The sequence below is a fragment of the Diplotaxodon limnothrissa genome, linkage group LG1 (genome assembly GCF_057381915.1).
Source record: "Diplotaxodon limnothrissa isolate DT_005_m linkage group LG1, D_limnothrissa_male_GT1.1, whole genome shotgun sequence".
Taxonomy (NCBI): Eukaryota; Metazoa; Chordata; class Actinopteri; order Cichliformes; family Cichlidae; genus Diplotaxodon; species Diplotaxodon limnothrissa.
The window spans coordinates 40,771,983-40,797,318 of record NC_140596.1 but is presented as its reverse complement, the minus strand read 5'-3'; the positions used below and the strand labels follow the sequence as shown (position 1 = coordinate 40,797,318).

Genomic DNA, 25,336 nt, shown 5'->3' with positions numbered 1-25,336 from the left:
TAATTTTTAAATTACTTTGTCCATGTTTTCTTGTAATTGTTACAGTATTGATGGTATACTTGCACATAAACCACTACATTGGACACTGATGTGCTGCTCCATGCACATCAGTGTCCAATGTAGTGGAAAAGTACATGTTTAAAAAAATGAAGTTCAAATAAAAAATCCTGTTTGAGGTTGTCATAATTCATGCATGAAAGGGTTAAAGGGACAATAAGGTCCTTAATTTTCAGAGAGTGTAGAGAAGAGTATGGCTATGCAGTTTGTAGATAGAGCCCTGAATGGATTACTGTGCAAAAAGAAGATAAAGAAGATAATTTCGTGGTAATTCTGATGGCACTGCAAGTCAAAAAACCTGAAACCAACATTAGCATGTATGACATCCCTCTAGTTCGGGAGTGAGAATGAGGTTTGAGCACATGCTTAATGACCTCCAATATTATCGCCTGAAAGCACACTTTGCTGACTGGCTCACTCTAATTTATCTATAATTAGCTTTAATATTGCTAGACCACAAAGAGCAAGTCCTCAGAGCATTAATAAAATATTATGACAAGCTAAAAGCACAGGTTACTGGACACTCACACACATATTTTTTACTGTATATACATCATACCTATGGACTTTTGCTTTTTCATAGTGCCCTTCTCAGGTATCCCCAGGAAGGCTCCTGGCACAGTGGGTGGCACCACAGCTACTCCTTGGCGGTCATGATACAAGGACTGAAAAGTCAATTGTAAATTATTAATATAACTAGGAATATATAATTGTTTCATTAGATCTCTAAATAACAATAACAGCATTTGCTTACAGGAATTCACACATTAGGATACATAACATATCGGCCAGGTCCAGGCATCACCTGCCACTGGCTGTGTTGACTGCTACTTGCAAATAGGAGGACAATTTTTCTGTTTTGACACTAGCTACTGATTTCAGGTGTTTTAAATAAAGCAAACTTTCAGAAACGGGAAGATGTTATCTTTCAAATGAATTCTCTTACATGCACTTTAAGATCAGCTCTACTTTTATAATATTTTCTTACACGTAAACTTAACCCTAACCTTAAATCGGCTGCTAAACATCAGCATTAGCCCTGAAGCTACAGGAGCTCTAAAAGGACAAACAGTTTTTCATCATGGCATCCAGTCTGGGGAAGCAGCACAGGGTACAGCCACACAACCTGATACTGAACAATCTAATTTACAGTAACAGCGATCTGAAACAATGATCACCATAAAGTGAGTTTGCTTATGCTTACATTCATATCAGTTGGCGTAACCAAGCAGCGACTGGATGGGCGTGGTTTAATTGTGGCTATCTTCATGTCAACAGGTGATGTCTTCTGGGCATGGGTCATCTCTTCTACTTTGTCTGCAAAGCAAACCAAGTCATAATATGTCAGCACTGAAAAACGCGACAAGGGGCAGGAGTGAACTTGCAAAGCCTTAGTTTCAGATCTGATGGGTCAAATGCAAGCTACTCATTCAGTCATTTACAGTGACCCTTCCTTGTGTTTCCACACCGAATTGTGAATGAAACTGAAACCAAAAACAGTTGAAACTCTTTTTTTTGTGGGTGTGGGGGTATGAGGGAGGAGGAGCAAGGGGAAGGGGAGAGAGGGCAACTTTGATGAAATGCGCCTGGCATGTCCAGCCTTGGAAGCCGTGCAAGCTCTTTCCAAACAGCCGACTCAGCAGCATCATCCAGCTCTCAGGGTCGTTCCCTCGTTAAATGTAAAATGAGCAATGGATGTGAAAGCCTGCCAAGCTTGCCATTACCTTTCTCTGTGTTTTTATTGTTTTTTTATCTTATTTTTTTACTCTGCCTGCAACACGAGAAAGCTATCAATGGCAAATTTGGCAAACCTGAACTTCCCTCTGGTGTGTGATGATGCCATCAAATAGAGTCCAGCTAAAGGGTTTTGCTCAGAGAAGCTACATGCTAGCCCTGATCTCTCCTCTTACTGTGTCACCTGCCTACAACTGTCTAGGATGTACAAAGCTTCCATGCATCAGCGGAGTGATTACTTAGAGTGACTTGGAAAACAATCCTCTTCTTCTGCGCATCTATACACAGAGGAGAGGAAAGGGGAGGAAAGGAGCATCAATGACCTTAACTACGGTTAGAGGTAAAAACCACACAAACACACAGAAATAGCAGAAAGACGCACATTCCTTTTCACTCTCTCTCTGATCTGTCTCCCAGTTGGATCGCAGCTACAACCTATCAAACAACATGCAACACGGTTGCCCTGGAAACCTATGTGTGAGTGAAACATTTCCTAGAATAAACCTCCTCCTCCTCACACGAACACACACACTAACACACACAAGTAGCTTACAGAAAAATGCACACATGAAGAAGAGAAACATGAAACTTTAAAGGTCAGGTATAGTGAAAAAACACTGACTCACACTCATTTGTAATTCCTCATTAAGCCTCTGCCACTATGTATATTTTTGTGTTTAAAGCGTAAAAAGATTCTAGAAAGTAAACAGTGTATGCTTACTGCTGATAGTGTTGCAAATTAGGTTTGTGGGTCTGCCTGCAAAGAAGCACTGTGAGGTGACATGCCCCTTTAATCAAAAGCAAACCCTGGGAATGCCCAGCAAGAAGAATCTATAGCCTGTGATTACTACGACATTTAACCATGCACTAACAACATTTAGAAGACAGAAACAGCTGCAATCAAAACACTTTGTAAATCATGCAAATGCACTATGGGCGTAGCTCCATTTGGTTTAATTCGGTCGAAATGGAGCGAGTCAGAAAAGGAATCACTAAATACAACAGTGTTAGTTAATCACAGTGGGGTGGACTGTGTGGGAAATACGGGACAGAAATCAATCACTGGAGATACTAGATCAGACTGAAAGCATGCCCGCTGTAACTTACCACCTTTCTTTTTCCTTAGAGTGGCTTAAAGGATGACAAAAAAAGAGTCTTCAGAGCATATACACAGACTCAACGCTTTTCCCCGGAGACATGAAAAGCTGCCCTCGTCCCAAAGCCCTGTGATGAGGGCGGCTCATGAAAGATGTGAGAACTTCTTATTTTGGTCGTTTGATTAACAATAATAAGCACAATTCAAGGATCCTGTTCAGTACTATTAACTAAATGCTACTCAGTCGTCTTTCTCTAATATCTTCTGAATGTCTTTTCTGGCAGCGGTCCCCGACCCCCGGGCCTCGGACTGGTACCGTGAGTCCGTTTGGTGCCAGGGCTGCGAGAGCTGAGGCTCGGGTGTGAAATTGATGGTTTTCAGGGTTTTTATCGTTAACTGGGTTTCCCTGGGTCTCTTCTCGTGTTGTAGTCGTGCGTCTTATTTTGAAAGAAATATTTACGTGTTACCATAGCGACCAGAGAGCATAAAGGGGCAGAGAGGAGGATGTTACTCTCAGTGTTGTTGGCGCATTTCAGGAGGACGCTGCTAATAAAGTTACACAATTACACAGTGAATTCACGTTTATTATTATATTTTCAAAACACCACAGTTTTTGTCTTGCTCGTATCATTTTATTTTGTCGTATTTATCCGCGACACCTTAAAGATATTATCTGACATTTAAACCGGTCTGTGGCGCAAAAAGGTTGGGGACCGCTGTATCAGGTCACAGTTCCTTTTCCAAATGTCTGACCCAGTTCTGTGCTCCAAATTTAAGCTAATTCCTACAAAAGATATAGTGATATAGTCACGTGGCCAACTGACATTGTTCCTCCTAACTTCATGAAAGAGGTTTTGCCTGTCATCTCCCCCAGCTTCTCTCTGTCATAAATAATTCTCCTTCATCAGGCTGCATTCCAGATTACTTTAAAGCAGCCAGTGTGTTCTCGCCGCTTAAAAAACAAACCCTAATCAGCTCCTAAATCTTAATCTAGAATTTGGCTGAGGTTTTTAAGGTAAACATGGGAGGGATAGCATAGGGATAGCATGCTTTTTCAGGATGTGGGCCCAAGCTCGTTTAAAACAGTCTGAGATAAAGAAGAAAACTGTCCTATCATCTGGCCAAGAGAAACTGAAATTATTATTAGGAAATTATGGAAACAACTTCCTGGATATGATGACATGATGGTGTGATCATATTCAGTTTAAATGCAGTCAACTATATATCTGTATATATAGTTTTTTTATTTGCATGTGGTAGCCAATCAGAAGAGTGTTTGGTGAGTGGGAGGTGGGAGCGAAAAAACGACTTCATTAAGAATAAATAAACTGATGCAACCCAGCATCACAGCAAAACGTGTATTCCACAGTGTCCATTTCACACTGTGCCTCTCCAAAATGTGAAATGGACACTCATGCATGCACACATGCAAATGCATTATACATTTGAAGTCAAGAAGTCAGCAGTGAGTAAAAAATGTATGAAGTAGATTCTAAGGTTCGTAATTGGCTGAAACGATGAAGCTAGGCAGCTAATGTGTATTTACATTAGTGCTGTCAGCGTTAATCTAATTAAAAAGACGTTAACGCCATAACTGCATTAACGAGGCAAATCTCTGTTAACGAGTTACCGTAGATCGCCCTGTGCGTGGGGCTGCATGGCGTCAGCGCGGTCCAGCGCCACGTCCAGCCCCACGCGAGGGGCGATCCGCGGTAACTTGCTAACGGAGATTTGCTGCGTTAATGCAGTTATGCCGTTAACATCTTTTTAACTAGATTAACGCTGACAGCACAAATTTATATGTAAATGTGTTAGTTATGCCTGTTTAAACACAAATAAAATATCCCCCCCGTGCTGTTACTGCAGCTTAGAGCAACTTCTGCACGGACACAGTGGACATGTGTGTCTACTGCACATTTTGCCATGATATCTGTCTGATGAGCTGCACATAGACCAAGTGTAAGACAAATAACAATTATTTTGGACCATGTGCGATGCTGCTTTAGTCCAAAGATTAAAAAAAAGGTTAAAAGTTCTAACAGGTCTCCTTTAACATGTGTCTGCCTAACAAGTCAAAGTAAGTTTGGGTTTGCCAGCAGATCAGTTTGAATCGAGCAGCTAGCAGCAACCACAGCAAGCTTTAAAAAACCACATGCAACAAACTGCATGTATCCACGTCCTCTGCAAGCAAACCAAGTTCAGCGTGACATCAGTCACAAGTTATTACTTCCTAAATTCTGTTTAAAAACCTTTGGCTACAGTGGAAAGAGATCCACCTGCTGCTGTTTGTTGTTTGTCTACCAAAGGATCAGCTCAACAATGATTTGTGTCATCACGGTAACGACAGGTGTCATCACCTCAGACTATAATAAGAAGGGTTACAACTTTAACATCAGGTAAAAATCAAACATCCAAAAACCTTTCTTCACCTGGGAAAGGTAGGACATTTATGCGTGTGAGCACTCATAAATTGATTGTTTGTCCTCTTCTAATGCTCCTTTCACATTTCATGGCTGCCCTCCTTTCAGGCCTGTGTCTCCTTTGAACGCATCATCTCAGAAACTCTAACTCTGCTGTTTGTCATGAGGCGTCAGGACAACACAAAACACCTCTAAAATGTACATCGTACTAGTGCTGGGCGATATGGAAAAAATATTTATCACGATATGAATTATTTTATATCACGATAACGATATATATCACGATATACCACCTGACCTGTGGTCATCTGGAAAGTACGCAGTCTGTAAACGAGCGCAGAGGTCTTTGTTAATGACATGGATGGTTACGCTCATGTAGGGCTGCGTATCTCTGCTCGTCCATATGTCAGTCGTCAAGGCATAATGCACGATACTGCAAACATCCTTCTCTACTTTGGCAACTCGACTTTACTGAAGTGCTTAGGACCGGGCATAACATACCTCTGATCAAGGACTTTGACGAGGTCACGAAAGCTGTCCTTCTCAGCTACATAAACAGGGGCCATGCCTTTAGAAATGTATAAATGCCGTCTTGCATTTATAAATGCGAGACGGCTCCTGTGATTTGTTTATGGCGCTGGGACGTTTTCTCATACGGCGTGCCTTGTGCGAAAGACTGCTGTATCTTCAGCTGGTATAGTTTTTCTTTTCCCAACTTGCTCCCGTCGTTCCACAACTTGGTTTAGCTTGGATTTTCTGATCTTGAGTATTCTTTTTCGTGGACCTTCTGTAGGTGATAGAAGAGATTTGTTGTGTTGCCATTGAGTGCAGGAACAATTTTATAGCATAGCTTGCAAATGGGCGTCTTCTGCTCTGTGTTGGTGCTGTTGAACTCAAAATGTAACCAAATCACAGACGTACCCCCTCTTTTCGGTAAAAGTGCTTCTTCTTGGGCTGCTTGTGTAGCTGTGTCTGCCTGTTGCATGTCCGGGCATGAAACTGCAACCTGTCGCTCGTCCATCGTTTTGAGTTACCTTAAAGCATGTTGCAAATCCGGGTGCACGTAAAGCAGCACCATGTCGCAAAACCACAAGAGGGAGTTTCTTTGTGAAAAATATAATTTTTTATACTTTATTTCTTCTTGCATAAAGTTAAGAGTATGTATAGTGAGAAGACAACACTAATATATTTGCCACAGGCTATTTAACCCTTTAAGACCTACCATAGAACCAAGTCTGCCAGAACTTATCTTTATATTTTTACATGCTGTAGTGCCATTTGTGGGAGCATTTCCAGTTGCTATACATCAATACAACCATTATAGCCCAAATTTTAATAATACGTATGCATTAAGTCCATAGTAACTACATAAATTGCAAAAAAGTGCAAAAAAAAATTGAAAATTGTTTTTGGGGTTTTCTTTACATATATTTCTAGTTAGAGAAATTTAAGAGGCTTATCCCTCAAAACTGCAAATACAAAAAAGTTGCACAAAATAGTTTCCCACCACAGGAAATTTATTTTGAGTGTCTTCATAGTTTTATTTTTGAGATACACTAATTTTTATATACTGCAGGAAAAATGAAAATAAATATTATAGTGCAAATTTGCAAAAAAAAACAGCATGTGCATCAAAATAAACTATTTCCAACAGCATAATTTGAGTTATAAGCGATACAGAAAAGCATAAAGTCAAACATGACTTTAAAAAAAACTCCAGCATAGGCTTATAAGGCCCTAAAGGTAAATAAAAAACATTTTCTGTGAAAATGACGTCACTTCCGGTTCTGGCCAGTTAATGGCGGACATGTGATAGTTCGCGCTGACGTCTATTCCAACGTAGGAAGTGTTATGAACAACTGATCGGATCGGCAAAGCCTGTTTCTGGAATATTATGTTTTTGTTGCTGCAAGTGCTTTTTATGCAATTTTTGCAAAGCCATATGTGGAAGGAAACCGTGACCGAGGACAAGCTGATGGCATAAGATGTAAGTACAACTCCTCCGGTTTCATATGCAAAAAAAATTATTGCGCTAGCTTACGCGGTTCCGGTTTTACAGGGATTTACGCAAAACGGAGCGTGCTGCTCCGACCGGCTTTAAAGGGTTAATGATATATTTTATGTAATAATTTATAAAATTAGGTTAGAAACGATAGAAAGGCACAATAGACACTTTTCTATTGTCCACACAATATATATCGTCATATCGCCCAGCACTACATCGTACACACGGACAAACAGAAAGACGAAGACGATACAGTCACACTAATGCTCTTTTTACTCGTTTGCTCTTTGCAGCAGAAGCAACAAGTCATGAGTGTGGATGAGTGTGGGCATCCAGAAGCAAGAGCACTTCATGCAACGGAGGAGAGGAGATGAGGGAGGAAAAGCGTTTTTCTTCTATTTTCTTCTTTAAGGCAAACTAAAGTGACCAGATGATGGAAACGCATATTGCATTAGTCTGAACGAAAGCCTCAATCAGCCACTGTGAGCAAATGAATATGAAGTTGGGCATAATGGATGGCAGAAGGTTATACAGCATTATCTGCTTACCTTTATCCACTATTGAGAGATTAACCAACCATGAGAAAGAGGTACAAAAAAGATCTTCTGTGAGACACTTGCTCCCATTTGCCATTGTGAGTTACCAGAGTCAAAACTGCAGCTCTTACCGAGTTCCTCGAGTTCAGACGTCATCGACTTTGAGCGCATTGACAGGGCTGTGGTGGGGGCTCTCTTTGGAGGTGGAGGAGCTGAGCAGAGAGAAACAGACATGTGACCAAAAGCAGGCAGGTCATCTGCAGTGATCTGGAGGCGTCACACCTTTTCAGGTAAATCTTTAATCGATCAGTCAAATTTCACTGAGGGAAAAGGATCAAATTAGAAATATTTTCTGATGATAGGAAAATATAATAGAGTATCAGAAAAACACAGAGACAAAAGCAATATTCTGATCAGAGATTTTTGACAAACATTTAAAGGTTTGCTTATTTCCATGTGTAGATTTTGTCTAGTTTGTATTAAAACCACCTGGTCTGACCTCTCGTGTTTGCTGTTTGTATCCTAAGCACAGAGTTGGTCCGGTTTCTCATGGTCTTTGAGGGGTATTATTACACAGTCCTTCTTTCCCCCCCAACCAGTTTCAGTAGATGACCTCCCTGATAATGGCTTTGTTGGAGGTCTCTTCCTGTTGACCTCTAGCTGACCTCTGTTGGTCTCTAGCACTGTGACCTCACATCAAGGAGATCCTGCTTGGAGTTTTCATGTTTTCACCATGTCTCTCCAGCTTCCTCTCACAGTCCAAACACATTAGCTAACTGGTGATTATAAATTTATAGTAGGCATGAATCTGAGCGTGACCGGTCTGTCTCTATATGTGTGCACCCTGCCTCATGCCCTGTGACAGCTGGGATAGGCTCCAGCTCCTCCCGGGACCCTGAATTGGAAAAGTGGGAGCAAATGGATGGATGTTTGGCTATTAAAAAGGATTTGCTTTACAACACATAGTGCGCTGAGATTTCTTCTAGCTATACAGATAATAGTGAACTAAATCATCAGTCAGTGTGTCACTTTAATATTTTAATACAGGAGGTACATCTGTGATCAGGTTCACACAGCACTGTACTACAGCAGGCTGTATGCTACAGCTGTGCTCTGCTGCTCCTCAGCTGAAGCACCTCATGACGATTATATTCTCGAATCCATGTCTAAACACGACTGGCAGCCATTTTCAGTCTCTGTACCTTTTTTGCGTGCTGTGTCCTCGGGGTCCAGATTCCGGCTCACTGTCACCACCTTAATCAGGAGCCGGTTGCCTCCCTGGCGGATCATGTTGACCACCTGTCGATGGCCCACCTTCACCACATTCTCCTGGTTCACCTGCCACAAACAAACCAAAAGTTTTCTTATCCTGCATCTTTGCTCATGTTATTAACTGCGTATTTATGAACAGCACAAACATGTAAACACTGGACCGACACCTCAGTTTTGTGTGGGAGAAAACTGCTGCTCATTTAAATCTGAAGATGCAAAATTCAATACAAAAGAAACTGTGAAAAGTGCAAGTATGGCTTCACAGTGCAAACCAGCATTTTCTACTGGAAACCAACCAGACTGGTAAACTGTCTCTCCAGCCACCACATCCACTAGTTTGATTTAAAACGTTACTAAAATGTATTTTTATTGAACACACTGTGTAGACATATTTCAAGCAGTTAAAGCGAGTGAGTCTCTGTGCTAACAACTGTGCCATGAGCTAGTTTGAGTCAGATGTTCTGTCTAAGGACATAAATGTATAAATGAAGATCTACAAAGTTCAGTGACTGACCAGCACTGATCTTCTCTACAGCTGTGGCCAAAACTAATTTATTTATTTGCCATTAAAAGATTTTGAAACATATTAAATCCTTGTAATTCTTCTTCACAATATCATAGAAACGTGTATATAATGTTCTAAATTAAAACCTGCAAAGTGCATGAAAAACAAACTTGTGCCGTTGTCAAAACCTGTTGAAAGACCGGCTGGTGTGAACCATTCCTCGATCACAAAAACTTTCATAGAATTATAAAAGCAGCTTTGAGACGCATGGAGCTGAAAAATGTTGTGTTAGTCTGCAAACCGAGAAGCTGTCTAAATGAAGGAAATTTAGGAATGTTGCTACTTTGCTTTAGGATTTGGAATCTGCAAAGATCACATAATTACAAAAACCACTCAAACACCTTTGGAACAAAATTCTGTTGAAAGCAAAATATTGAGCTTTGTGGATAAACGCTTGTCATGAGAAAACAAGATACAAATCCTGGTAATTACCCAGGGTTCACCCACGGGCTGCATACAATTCTGTTTACACTTAGCCTTAATCAAAGTGTCTTGATGCATGCTCAATCATCCAGGTAAGTAAATCCCAAAAGGTTGATTCTGTTCATCTGGACGTAGCTCGTCCAAAACCTCCAAAAAGTTTACATTTTGTCTCGGGGACTTTTGTCACAGATAATTTCCCCAAAAGTCTCGGTGATGATCAAGATGCTTTTGACATCTTGCCAATTTTTGCCAAAATCTCTTTCTTATTGCTGAATCATGAAAACTGACCTTAATGAATTAAATAATCATTCTGTATTCACAGGGGTTATTTTTAATGTATATTAAAGCTAGTTGGATGATCTGAAACATTCAGGAAAGGACAAATACTTTATTTCACAGCAACGTACAGGCCAGAGTTGTACAATCTCCTTCTACATAACAGTGACAGACAAGAGAACAGACTTCTTACACCTCTGTACGTCCAAATAAAAGACAATGAAACCAGGAAATTGATTAACAATTTTCAAAATAAGCAGCTGAAGGAATCAACAAAATCTTCATGGCTGCAATATTCATAAAGGAGCCTGGCTGCTGCCCTCTATGTTTCTCCATGTATACGTCATAAACATCAGCTCATATAATAATGGCTCAAGGACACGGTGAGAAATCTGAAGCTTCAATTAAAAACAAAGAAACAATTTGGACTTTTTGTTCTTGGAGGAAAGCTGTGATGTCTGTGACACAGCTGTGATGGTGGCTGTACAAAAAAGTTGGACTTTTAAAGTGGATTGTATTATTATACCAAAACCGCTAACTCCATCAGGGCAAGAGTACTGAATCACAGTTTGTTGCAATTTGTTATCGAGCACTTTAAGTCGGTATCAGTGCTGGATTTTCATTCTTCTCTTAAAGAGGAGAACGTTCCATACATCAAGAGAGATGCCCAGAAGATGGCTAGCTTTATATGTTAGTAAACATTCCCAGTGATGGATTTTGACCTTTTTATTTCCACCTAAGACACCGAGCCATGGGGCAGCATGGCGGTGGGGTTGTTATCTGTTTCTCTGTGTTAGCACTGTGCCAGGGTGTTCCCCAGCTCTTGCCCTATGGTAGCTGGAGTAGGTGATCCTGATAAGGTTAAGTGGAAGAGAATAATTGGATAGTGAACCTGACTTTTATGCACTTGTTCAAGCACAAAACCGACTAGATTTCTCTCACTGAACATTAAACTATAAGCAAAAGCAGCAATAGTAACTCTACTATGTTAAAAGTGTTCAAAACTTTGTAAAATATGCAAATATATCTTGTCTGATTTTGAAATGTTGATTAAATAGTGATAAGTTATGTTAGCATTTTTACACTACCTATTTCACTGTATCTGTAAAATCACACTGATGATACTTTGATGTATACCTAACAACTAAACACAATCATATCACAAACACCCCAAGATGTCAACTGAGCCTCCAAACTCCTCAGATCAGACTGCTCCCCTACCCATCTCTCAAACACCATCATAAAGTTTGCGGATGACACCACAGTGGTTGGACTCATCTCAAGGGGGGAGGAGTCGGACTACAGAGATGAGGTCAACAAACTGACTGAGTGGTGTTCAGTTAACAACCTCCAACTGAACACCACGAAAACTAAAGAACTTATCTTGGACTTCAGGAAGGGCAGAGCAGACCCGGCCCCACTTTACATTCACGGGAACTGTGTGGAGAGGGTACACTCCATGAGGTTTCTGGGCGTGCAGATATCTGATGACCTCTCCTGGACTGCAAATACTACGGCGGTGGTTAAAAAGGCCCAGCAGCGTCTCCACTTTCTGAGAGTGCTCAGGAGGAACAACCTGGAGGAGAGGCTGCTGGTGACATTTTACAGAGCCACCATAGAGAGCATCCTAACGTACGGCATAACAACATGGTATGCAGGGTGCTCAGCTGCAGACAGGAAAGTACTGCAGAGGGTCATCAACACAGCCCAGAAGATCACTGGCTGCTCTCTGCCCAGCCTGGAGGTCACTGCAAACTCTCGGTACCTCAGCAGAGCTGGCAATATCATCAAGGACTACTCTCACCCCAGCAACCAACTGTTTGAACTATTACCGTCAGGCCGACGGTACAGGTCACATAAAACCAGGACAAACAGATTCAGGGATAGCTTCTTTCCCTGGGCCCTGTGCTTCGTACGTCGCTTACTACATCCAAGATCAAATGAAACATCCAAGACCAAACCATCGCGCTAACCGTGAGCTCGCTAATCCGGTTCCCCGAACACACCTGTTGTTGATGATTAGTACAGCTGGACGCAGTAATGTGACATCACTGGGTGTCGTAAAAGGGGCTACGCATCGATAGTAGAAACATTGATCGGCAACCCGCTGATTGGTCGGCGAAAATGTCGAAGGAGTGCGCTCGGCTCGGTATTTTTCGGCAGCAGAGCAAGAACTCATGAGTGCGGGATTTCAGGAGTTTCAGAGTTTAATTAAAACGCAAGAGAACACTGCAAAGGCTGCAAAAGCAAGGAGAGAGGGCTGGCAGAAAGTTGCTGACAAATCAAACTCGTAGGTAATTTAATAATAATAATAATAATAATGGATTCGGTTTATATAGCGCTTTCCGAGGCACCCAAAGCGCTGTACGATACCACTATTCATTCACTCCCACATTCACACACTGGTGGAGGCAGCTACGGTTGTAGCCAGGCTGCCATATCGCGCCATCGGCCCCTCTGGCCAACACCAGTAGGTGGTAGGGTAGATCTATCATATGACACTATATTGTCCAATATCATATGGCATTATATTATATTATAATATGTTATATTATATCCCCTTTCACATTAGAGCCACAACAGGACCCACAAGAACATGGGAACAAGTAAAAGTGGAATACAGGAGTATTCTACAGAATGGTAATATTTATCTCTTAGATTGCTTTTCGTCTCTTGGCAAGGTAATACTGGCCTGTAATACTCTGTTAGTTTGTTCATAACAGCAACCAAGAAAAGGGCAGAGGAAAAAAAGACAGGTGGTGGTCCTGCACCCCCTCGTCAACAAGTTGGTTAAGTAAATAATACCCTCACGGGAATATCGATATCTCTCAATGAGCACACTGTCGCGCTGAGCTAAAGGATCCTGTCTATCCCGCAATATACGCTGAATTCTGAGGACTCTCCTTATCAATCTTGCACCTTCCGCAATGGGTTGGTCGCATATACGGACAGGACATGGCTGCGACAGACTTCCCAAATCCACCTTCGCTTTTATAGCCGTGGTCTCTCATCTTGATTACACGAAGTAATTTACAATTACTACTCTGAAATATGAATTACATCTGTAATAATCACATACATGTAATAGAATGTTAGTAGTACATTTCCCTTTTTTAGGAAATGACCTGTATGTATCTGTGTGACATCAATAAAAGGATCAGGTGCTGCATTATCTTTAGTTACATTGATAATATTTATTTATGGTGGAACAGTGGTGGAATATCGCTGTTGCTTTCGTATAAATGAAGCGGACATACCTGCGTGGCCGCGATCTAATCCTGTTTACATAAAGTAAACCTGCTCCCGGGCACAAAAAGCACATGACTGTCAATACACTACAGAAACACAAGACAAGCAACAGGGGCGGGTAAGGGTAAGAGAGAGCCGGTGTAGACAGCGCATCCGGTCCTGCAGCATGTCTGTGCTGGTCCAGTCGACCCGCCATCTGTCCCGGGAGGGAACAAGCATCGAAGGCGTTTGAAAAGGGAGGGGGATGAGTGTGTATCAGTGTATGTGTATGCGTGTGTGTGTCCTGAGTTAGCTGATAGTGTCCTTCGCCCTGCCAGGCTAAGTAAACAGTCTTCCAGCAGACCCAGGTAGCCTTGCATGGAATGGGGGGAACAGTCTAAACACAGTCTGTTATTAGGGTGAGAATTTGTTATGTTCAGCTCCAGCCTTGAGACCACAGCTGGCACCAAAATGGTAGCCGCATGAAATGATGGTGGTTTTTACTTTAGTGCGAACAACTCATGTAAATTTCAAAGCTGTTCTAGCAGTCCGACACTGGTCTCTCAATCTCCCGTTGGACAGCCGTGAGCTTCTCCAAGATGTTATCCATCTTACACTCCATGATGTTATCATTCTTGCGCTCAAAGAGCAAATTCTGAGAACTCACGACCGCTGTGAGTTTCTCCAAGATGTTATCCAATTTTCGCTCAGAAGTCTTAGTCTGAGTGTTCACGGCAGCCGTAAGCTTCTCCAAGATCTTATCCGTGCTGCGCTCAATGAGCCCATTTTGAGAACTCACGACTCGTCCCATCGTTTCAATCCCAACGGGCAGCCTTGTGGTGTTTTGAACAGCCGATTCCGCTTTCTTTAATCTTCGATTAGCCAGGGCCAAGCCAGCTCCGATCAGCAAGAACCCTGTTATCATGGTTCCGAAAAGGTAGATATCTTCAATGTCCTCGATCGACAGTACAGCCAGGCACACGACCCTCCAGTTATGCCACCCACCCATCGTGTATCCAGCAGGGAACGTCCCTCCAGGACACTCAGGCTCACCCGAGCCCAGGCTTCTCGTTGAGAAGAGGGTGTCAATTGCATTCAGGGACCAGTTGATCAAATCCATAATTCCTCTTTTAGGTTTTAGAGAACAGACTGTGAGAGAGTGTTCCAGGGCAAGAGTAGAAAATAGATGAGACTAGACAAGGACACAGAAGCTAAGCAGGGAAGATAAGGGAAGGGAGAGGAGAAAAGTGCGACGGCCTTCGTCGAGAGCCAAAGCGACGAAAGCCCTACCACTGGGGCAGGTGCCGACATTGTGGAAAACATCCCGTACTGTGCTGGTACCAAAAATAAAGCGTCCACCCGAACTGAACGACTATAGACCCGTGGCCTTCACATCGCATATCATGAAAAACTTGGCTGATTCTTCACCGACTGAGACTTGAGATCAAAGACAAACTTCCTCTGCAGTTTGCATGCAAACAGAGCCCTAGCTCATCTGGAGCAATCTGGCGCTCATGTGAGAGTTATGTTCTTTGATTTTTAAAGTCCTTTCAATACCATCCAACCGAAAAGACAAGCTCACAGAGATGCGAGTAGATTCCTTCTCTGTTTTCTGGATTACAGACTACCTAAGAGAAAGGCCACAGTTTGTCAGTTTGGGTAACTGTGTCTCTGGGACATGAATGAGCAGCATGGGGGCTTGACGAGGGACTGTCCTGGGTGTTCCTTTTCACATTGTTTACAGCAGACTTCAAATACAACTCAAATACAAATACAAGTCCTGCCAAATCCAGAAATACTTGGCTGACCCTGCCATTGTGGCGTGCATCAGAAATGGACAGGAATCTGAATATAGGGATCTTGTAAAAGCCTTCAGCGACTGGAGTCACAAAACCAACCTCATAGTGAACACCTCTAAGACAAAGGAAATGATATTTGATGATCGTTGCCTCCTTTTGTTAAGGAAACAAAGATCTCTTGACATCTGGAGTAACTTGCTGCAGATGTTCTATCAGTCTATGGTGACAAATGTGCTGTTGTATGCTGGGGTCTGCTGTTTATGCAGCAACAGAAGTAAGACTACAAGAGGACTGGACAAACTAGTGAGGAAGGCTGGCTCTGTAATTGGAGCCAGGCTGGGCATGCTGGGGTAGGTGGTGGAAAGATGCATCCTGAAGACATTAGAAGCCATCCTGAATAAGTCTGATCACCCGCTTTACAACATCTTTATGGAACAGAAAACATCAGTACTGCAAAACTCCTCTCCTACTGTTGTTAAACACAGAGATACAGAAAATAATTTGCACCCACAGCCATCAGGCTTTTTAATACCCATACAAATAGCAGGTGAGCTATGACAGACACATGAATTTCCCTCTTGGATCAATTAAGTTATTCTTATACTTAAGGACATTACAAACTAAGCACAATGCATAAAAACAGCACAAAATTTTACGGATCCAAATCTACACACACTGTTGCGGTTTTGCAGAGATTCGTCCTCAGAAAAAAGAAACAAAAATTAAGTTGACATGAAGTGATGATGTGCTGGTTCTAAAGTTCCTCAAAAAACATTTAGAGAAAAGGAAGAAACAGAGATTGTGGTTCATCCAGTTCACAGGAAGAATTGCATGGTTTGATCCAGCAGTTGAAGCTGTATTAGAATTGCTTTCATACATATATCAGGATGTCAGTGGGGCAGAACTGGGAACACATCTGAGGAGGCAGAAGAATCAGTTCAGTGAGCCAGAGCGGAGTTTATTTGTGTGTCTTAGGTACAATAGTGTCATTTTACTATTTCCACAAGGTGCACTTAAACTCCTTTAATTTTCTTAAAAATCGACAGTGCGCCTTATGTATGAATTCTGGTTGTGCTTACTGACCTCGAACCGATTTTATGTGCTACACGGCGCTCAAAAATCTGTCAAAAATGTTTTAGTACGACTGTGGTAAGCTACAAAGCCGCACTGCTTGATGGATTGTCGGAGCATTACGGCTACCGTAGTCAGGAGCCTCGCGGAGTAATCTGGGTCCTAAACTCCGTCGGCTTCAGGTCTCAAAGTCAAACGAACACTGCAGCATCACTGAGAGTTAAAAACTGTCTAAATTCTTTCATCTTTAATAAAATGATCAGCGTTGCTGCTTTACCAGGTGTAACTATGAAGTTTAACATTCAGGCATCCATGAAAACAGAATTTATTAAATGTAACAGTAGAGCTGGGCGATATATCGAGTTTTAAAAAAATATCGATATATTTTTATACGAGATATAAGATGTGACAATATCTTTTATATAGATATAGTCTATGTTACGTTATAACTATACTTGTGGAGCCTCAAGTTTGCCTCTCTTTCGTCCACTTTTGTCTTTACGCAACGTTACTCGGCCTCGCCCCTCCTTCACTGAACACAACTCCCCCTCCTCCCCCATGGCTTCACCTGCAGGAAGTGACAAGATGGACACGGCAAATCTCCGTTAACGAGTTACTGCGCATCGACCCGTGCGTGGGGCTGGACGCTGTCAATGTGTTAGCTAGCTAACCACGCTAACGAGCTAACCACGCTAACCACGCTAACGGCATACAGCCCAGAGGCGCGGCACAGCCTAAAATCCTTGCATTTTCTCAAAAGTTGACAGCGCGCCTTATGTATGAATTCTGGTTGTGCTTGATGGCCGCGAACTGATTTTATGTGGTACACAGCGCTCAGCAATCTGTCAAAAAATGTTTTAGTACGACTTTGGTAAGCTACGGTGCTGCACCGCTTGATGGATTGTCAGAGCATTACGGCTACCGAGGAGCTTCGCGGAGTGATACGTACTGTGCTTCAACGTAATATTACCTTACTGTGAATAAGGACCATAAATGGCACCTGTTAAGAGACGTGGTTACGAAGAGGATTTCAAACTCCAGGCTGTCAGTCACACAGTAGAAGTTGGGAACAGAGCAGCTGTGAAATCTGTCTTTGTTACTATGCTCAGCGTCTGTTAGGCTACGTTCACACTGCAGGCGAAAGCGCATCAAATCCGATTTTTTTGACCCTATGCGACCCATATCCGATCATGGTATGACAGTGTGAACGGCACAAATCCGATATTTTCAAATCCGATCTGGGTCACTTTCGTATGTGGTACTGAATCCGATACTAGGGGTGCAACGATATTCGTATCGATATTGAACCATTCGATACAGTGCTTTCGGTTCGGTACGCATATGTATCGAACAATACAACATTTGTAATTTATTTTATCAATTTTCCTTCTGACGATGCTGTCTGTGTTGAGCGCTCAGTGAATCTGTGTTCGACTACTCCGCCTAGGCTGCACTGTCCAGCGCAGATCCACTGAGCGCTCAACACAGACAGCATAGTCAGAAGGAAGAGCGCAGGGCAAGCTAGCGAGACAGAAGTTAAGCTCTCCTTTTAACATGGACCTCCCCCACTCTCATTCAGATCTGGCGTTTGGAATTATTTTGGTTTTCATGTGACGTATGACCCTGAAGGTAAGCGAGTCATGGACTAAAGTAAAACAGTATGTTGGATGTGCCATGCAATGCTCAATTACATTGGTGTGAACTAGTGTGTTAGCGCAGTTAGCTCGTTAACGTGTTGGCCGTCTAGCCCCATGCACGGAGCGATCGGCGGTAGCTCGTTAACGGAGATTTGCCGTGTTGTGGCGTTAAGGTCATTTCAACGAGATTAACCTGAAAGCACTAGTGGGAACACAACGAATATGACTGCACATTTACGCCGACATCATCGTAGTGCAAAGACAAGTGGAAGCAGACAAAAAAAAGCAAGCATGCTACTAACTTTAGCCGAGTCATTTAGACAGCTGTTAGCACATGATTCTCCTTATGCTGCTGAGAATATAGCCCAGAAGAAGCGGATAGTATAGCTTTTATTTTGGAAAGAGCCATTTCTCTGTAATAAACTCTCTTTTCCAAAGATGAGTGATTCCTCAATCAGATACAGGGCTTGCAATATCGCTAGCCCGACGTCCTGGAGCTAGCGATTTTTTCAGTCGGGCTACCAAAATCTATCTCTTCCCTGCCCGTCGGGCTATTGTAGGAAAAATATATGTCAATGCTTTTGCATTCTTTCGGAAATGTAGCTGGGTAATTATGTCAATATGTGACATATTGAAGTCGCGTTTGAATTTGCGCTTGTTTTTTTGCTTTCACTTTGCAATTGTGCGAACTGTGTATAGAGAGCGACAGCACTGATCTGTGAGTGATGATAATTTGTGCACCAATTCCTCTGACATCGTCTTATTAATCGTTAGCTTACTATGCAAACATGACAAGTGAAATCTCCCGCAGCAAGCTTAAACATGTGAGAGGTTGATCGTGCAGAGAATCGCTGAGCTTATGTGAGTGCGTGTGTAAAAGCATTTCAGTTCTGCTGAGCCAAATAAGACAGGTCAGGGTGAAGAAGTGACAGCCAAAGAAAAGCTTACCACAAAACGGAGAAGTTATGACAAATCAGACTATAAGGCAAAAAGAAAGTGCAGCTTTATGGTTTCATGGACAAAAGAATTTCTGTGGCTGCAATATGACGAGCTAAATAACCAGGGCTGCACATAAGTGGTCCGCAGGTGTGCATTCGCTGTCAAAATAAAAAACACGCACAAGGGTTAGGGTTAAATTTAAAAACTGTACTTTTGAGTTAAAATATATATTTATAATTTTAATAAATGACAAATTAAAAATGCTTGAACATTTTTTTGTATCGAAAAAATATCGAACCGTGACACCAAAGTATCGAACCGAACCGAACCGTGAATTTTGTGTATCGTTGCACCCCTATCCGATACATATCCGATGTTTTAGAAAGCGACTGCTGTGTGAACCGTCAGGTCGCATTAAATCCGTCTTTTACGTCACTGACACAAGACAGACGCCAATTATCAGCGCCAGAGAAGCGCCAGAGAAGACATCGCAAACGCTTCCTGGCCATCCAGTGTAGATATCAGTGAAACTGTTGGGAAGACAATGTACAAACATTTTATTTGTACTGTATAATCTGCAGATTCTGACAGAAATCTGCAGCTATCCTTTGAAGCACCGCTCCTCTAAAACAGCAATAAGGATCATTATTAGGTTATTTACATTATTATGTCAATAACAAAATAACTTAAAGCAAAAATTGGGAAATGTAAAGTCCGAAGTCTTTATATTAAGGGCCATCAGTCAAACAATACTGTTTGCTCTGGGTCTAAACAGAGCGTGTTGTGTGTGAAGTCTTCTTTTGCGCATGCGGGCCGCTTTGAGCGTTCACACTAGAGCGCCTTTGCTGTCGCATTTTATTTGTAGTGTGAACACGCTGACAAAAAAATCGGATTTGATCAAAAAATCGGAATTGAGCATCAAGACCTGCAGAGTGAATGTAGCCAGAGTTTACATTTTGACTGCACAATTGTGAGCTTTTTGTTATGCACAAAAACAACATTGTTTTCTTTTATTTATGGAGCATTATTATTTAATAAATGCTCATAATTTATTTTTGAGTAAATTTTATGTACATCTATGCTCTATGTTAATAAAAGTGCCTGTGTGACATCTGGGACACAGCTTTGACTAAGAACTCTCTTTTTGTTAAATATCGAGATATATATCTTATATCGCCATCCAGCTAAAGAATATCGAGATATGAATTTTGGGTCATATCGCCCAGCCCTATGTAACAGAGTTAGCAGGAAGTTAGCTCGCTAGTTTCCACCTAAACATGATATAGCATGTTCTGACTGAGAGATTTCTGAAAAATTCAAACGTACAGCTCTGCTATCACTTCCAACATAAATGAAGACAGAAAACTAAACAGCAGTGACGTTTGTAGGGTTACTGAAGTTGGGCTAGCTGGTATATATAGTGGTGTGCTACGTACAGGAGAACAACTGCGATAGTCCATCCACAATACGAGGTTAGTCATTAATATACTGCAACAACATGGGAACAGAGCAGCTGCAGAGAATTCAACATTAATGAATCAATGGTACAGAAGTGGAGGAAGCAAGAAGAATGAGTTGAATAAAGTTTGACTTATCTGACTGTTTGGTTTCGCTTAATGCGCCTTATGGTCCGAAAAATACAGTATATTTGGTACCAGTGTGCGATTTGAGCTATGAGTGCACTTGTTGCTAAATGCAGTCTTCCGATTGGTCAGATCTGTTTATTTGGACCAGAAAAATCAGACAAATTGAGCTTGGTTTAAAAAAACCTGTATAATCACGTTTATTATCTTAAAAAAAAGACAATATATAAAAAATATTATAGAATTCAAATAAAAAAAGAAGGAGTAGGTCATTAATTTTCCCTACTGAAGCTCTACTGTAATAGCTTTACTTACATATAAGTATTCTGAATGTACGTCTCTGAGGCTGTTTTTACACCTGAGCTCTTTAGTCAGAATAAAGTGAACTTGTTTTCTACCTTGATCTGTTTCATTTGGGCAGACGTAAACATGCTAATCACACTCGAGCTGACCCAACCACCAGGTGTATGCTGCAAGTTTGAGCTAAACACCTTCCCATGGCCAGGTATCCACTGCATACTGGAATCCAGCAGTGCAAGATGAATGTGCGCAGTATGGTTTTGGTTTTGGTGCACCAGCTGGGTGTAACTAATTATCCTCTCCTCAGCAGTGAGCTCAGCAGTCAGCAGTGAGTGGCAGCCAGGAACAAAGAGTACAAGAGTGTGGATAAAGAAGTGTGAAAAACAAAAGTGTGTGTGAAACTCTGCATTTTCACATGTCCTTACTGGGGACGACTCATGGGGGTTCGGGCAACTGCTACAATACAACACAGCAGCTTTTTTACTGTGTCTCGGGCTAAATAAGATAGTAACACTACTATCTTATGCTTAATGGACATTGCACAAGAGAGGCAAAGACGATAGTGAGGGATGCTTTGTGACACAAACGCAGCAGCAAGAGTGAAAGGGAAGGTTTAGTTGGTAGTGAGACGCACTCTGATGTTTGGTTTGGAGACGGTGGCATTAACAAAAAGACAGCAGGCTGTGCTGGAGGTGGCACAGTTCAAGATTTTTATTCGGAGTGACCAGAGAGGCAAGGCTGAGATGGTGTAGTCATGTACAGAAGAGGAATAGTGAATATATTGGTCAAAAGCTTCCAGTCAGGAGAAAAAGACCATAGACAGGATGAATGGATGTAGTGAAGGAGGATGTGCAGAGGGTGAGAGGGAGGCAGATGATCCCCTGTGGCAACCCCGAAAGGGCACAGGTGAGAGAGAAAGAAGAAGAAGAGTGAATAGTGTTCTTTCTGGTCCTCTTACATGGAAAAAGACACAAAAGAGATTTGAAATCGGAAGACCATAAACTGGCAAAACAGTCCAGGAAAACAGCAACGAAGCAGCAGCTTTATGGCTGTAAAATTAGCAGTTTAATCATTGGTACACAAACACACACAAGCAGCCAAACACATCACATATGGATGCAAAACACTCAGGGAAATCAGAGCCTCCATATAATACGCATGTAAAAGGCAGCAGATCAAGCAGAAGGGCCTATTTAGAAGTCATTATCATAACCATTAGGCATCATCCAGACCATTTAGCTGTACACGGGCTGCCCCGAGCTCTGATCGCCCAATCCAATCTCTTCTAATGTAAGTATTGCTGCCTCACTTACTGACAGCCACAAATCTGATTAACCAATTATAATCTGACCTGTGCAGACCGTGATATGATGTCACCCGACTAATCCAGATGCCGGAGTAGGCAGGGATTAACAGGCCCTCACTGAGGTCACCTGACTTGTCTTCACTGTATATACAGTAGTGTGCAAAAGCTTCGTGTTTATAATTTTATACATGCAGTAAGGGAGGTGGTTGATGGAACTAAATTAAAAATAAAAACTACTTGCGGACCATTTTTCTTGTAGCATCAAAAACCTCTGAGCAGTTGTGTGTAAACAGAGACAAATCAGCAGCAGACATGAAAGGACATGACATGCTGATGGACCTGGACATAACATTGTCCCTTCTAAAAAGCTCAGGGCCATCGCAGTCCAGCGGCAGCAGCTTTATGTCCTTGACTGAACCAAAAACAGGAAGTTAAGGTTGAATGCAAGCTAGGATTAAATGACTAGCAACAGTGAAGAAGCGGGGATCATGACAAGTAGCTAACTATGAAATACTGTACTTTCCTTTTTCAATATCTCACTTTAATTCACCAAATCTCTGTCTGTCAGTCTGCAAACGCGCCCTACACAACCTGGAGTCGAACAACCAAACTTGGCACACACGTACACATACTGCAGTCAGTCCTCATTTCTTTATGTCTTGCTTCCAAGGAACTAGACTTTCTTCAATGTTTTTAAATTGTTCTTGAACAATATTCAAAGTGCTACACTGTAGCACTTTGAAGAAAAGAAACATTTTGTTCCCATTTCTTTAGTTGAATCTATGAAAAATGCCAAAGATAACACAGTGTAGACATTTTAAATAAAACGGACCTTGTTAGGTGATTCTCAAAGAACTATTAGCTAAAAACGTAAATCTTGGCATGGTGTGCAGCGTGTCCTTAAAAGATCCCAAGAAGCTGGACAAGTAGAGGACAAAAGAAGAAGTAGCCCTCCAGCTGATGAACAGTATCTGACAACAACAACTGGAAAACATCCATGATCAAGCCTATGGGTCAGCCAGCAGCAGTAGCACTAACATACTGCTTGTACTACATATTAGAGTCCGACCAACACAGGGTTTTAAAACTGATAACACTATTAATGTTTGGTGATCTAATATTTCCATTTTATTAAATAATATTTCATCAAAATATTTATATGTGAAACAGCATATTAAGATATTTATATATTACTATATGATTTCATATTTATTATAATATATTATATATTTCATTATATACTTTTTTTCAGAAACACAAAATATAAACAGACGATTTGTTCTGACTGTTGGTTTATATATTAAGCTCAGATTCTTTTATTCCCTAAACAGCCGTGTAAGCACTCTCCCCATCAGGCCAGTGTCGGCCAGGCTCTGGTTCAAAATAGGTTCAATTCTGCGGAAAAGTTGAATCTCAGCAATGTTTCAATAACTGTGATTGAAAGACCTGACATGTGACAGGTTTCAGTGTCACTGTTTCAGTCCAAAAACTGCTTCTTTTTGCTGTAAAGGTAGGCCATGTTAGTATTAGTTACAGTGTGAATGTTATTGGAGGTGATTTTTATAGAGAAAACAAAAGGAGACCAGTGACGGCAGTACTTCTGAAAATGATTAATTGTAAGTGTGCAAATAAATCTTGCAGTATTTGGCAAGCAAACCAGTACACCCATACTGGTATGGTGGCCAGTAAGGGTATACTGGCCATAATAGTAGAAGCTATTCATGCATACTTAATTCTATACACCTAAAGCACTTTATCTACCTTACATCCTTGGCTAATTTAGTATCAACATTTAAGATGACATCCTGCAACAGGATCAGGCAGCACAGTGGTTAACACCTTTGCCTCACAGCAAGGAGGTCCTGAGACCCTCTTTGTGGAGTTAACTTGGGTTCTCTCTGGTACTCCAGCTTCCTCCACACTCCACAGACATGCAGTCAGTGGGTATAGGCTAACTAGAAACTTTAAATTGCCCATAGTGCAAATGCGCTTTTCTACTCTGAGCACTCAAAGCGCTTTATACAACTAATTCATTCACCCAATCATACCAGCACTTTTTGTAAGTGCCTATCTAACATTCACACACATTCACACTCCGATGGGTGCATCGGAGAGCAACATGGGGTTAGTATCTGCCCAAGGTTATTTGGCATGCAGACTGGAGCAGATTGAGATCAAACCACCAACCTTCGGGTTAGTAGCTGACCTGCTCTACCACCTGAGCTACAGCCACCCCAAATGGTTGCGACAGACTGGCGACCTGTCCAGGGTGTACCCTGCCTCTCGCCCTAAGACAGCTGGGGTAGGCTCTGAAAAAGGATAAGCAGAAGTGAATGGATGGTTTTCTTTGGAATGTAGAAGGGAGCCAGAGCGTCCAGAGAAAACCCAAGCACAGGTGGAAAAGCTAATCAGCTGCACCTTGTTGCTATGGAAGGGAAACTGTCCAGATAGACTAAAACTGTTTTTGAGAACCCGGACATGAAAATGCTTTTTATTGCTGTGAGGAAATTAGTTTTTTAACTAGTCTCAAGTGGACATTAGAGGAGCTGCAGTTTGTGGTATTTTTGGTAGTCACACACAGTGGCATGTACGTGTACTTGCCTTCATATCTTCATATCATGTTAAAAGCAGCAGCGTTCACAGAAACTTGGACCCTGATCTGCCTCTGCGTCTTTACCTCCCAGCACTCACGTAAGACTGAGGGCTGGGTGAGAGCTCTCTGAATTCTGTGTGTTTTTCCCCCTTGTAGGAAGCTGCTGTCTGTATATCAAAGCAGACTCATTAAACACAGAAATATACAGGCAGAAAGTGTGTGTGTGTGTGTGTGTGCGCGCGCGCGCGCGCGCACGTGTACGAGAGATGCAGGACAACATCATGAAGCAAATGAAGGTTTGAAAGAAGATGAGACGAGTTTTACTCTGATGACTCAGAGTCCTAGTTAAAAGAGTCTCGACTCTGAATATCAAACTGACGATGAGAGCGCATATACGTGTGTGCACACACATGCTACACGCACCTCGGTGTGTTCAGCAATGCCCTGCTGCCTTCAACCTAGCACATCAGCTCGACGCTGACTGTATTTTTCCTGG

At 41.9% G+C, this 25,336-nt stretch overlaps 1 protein-coding gene across 1 annotated transcript in view; it reads right to left on the bottom strand.

Annotated features, from left to right (window-relative positions):
• The window catches only part of shank2b (SH3 and multiple ankyrin repeat domains 2b), a 222,288-nt gene that overhangs the window by 15,696 nt on the left and 181,256 nt on the right, over positions 1-25,336 (bottom strand). Inside the window, exons 16-20 of the mRNA XM_085358502.1 lie at positions 9,051-9,186; positions 7,980-8,060; positions 2,899-2,922; positions 1,262-1,374; positions 617-722 (exon numbers count right to left, since the gene is read on the bottom strand). Of these exons, the coding sequence (XP_085214628.1) occupies positions 617-722; positions 1,262-1,374; positions 2,899-2,922; positions 7,980-8,060; positions 9,051-9,186 (460 nt within the window). The remainder of the gene's footprint in view (positions 1-616; positions 723-1,261; positions 1,375-2,898; positions 2,923-7,979; positions 8,061-9,050; positions 9,187-25,336) is intronic.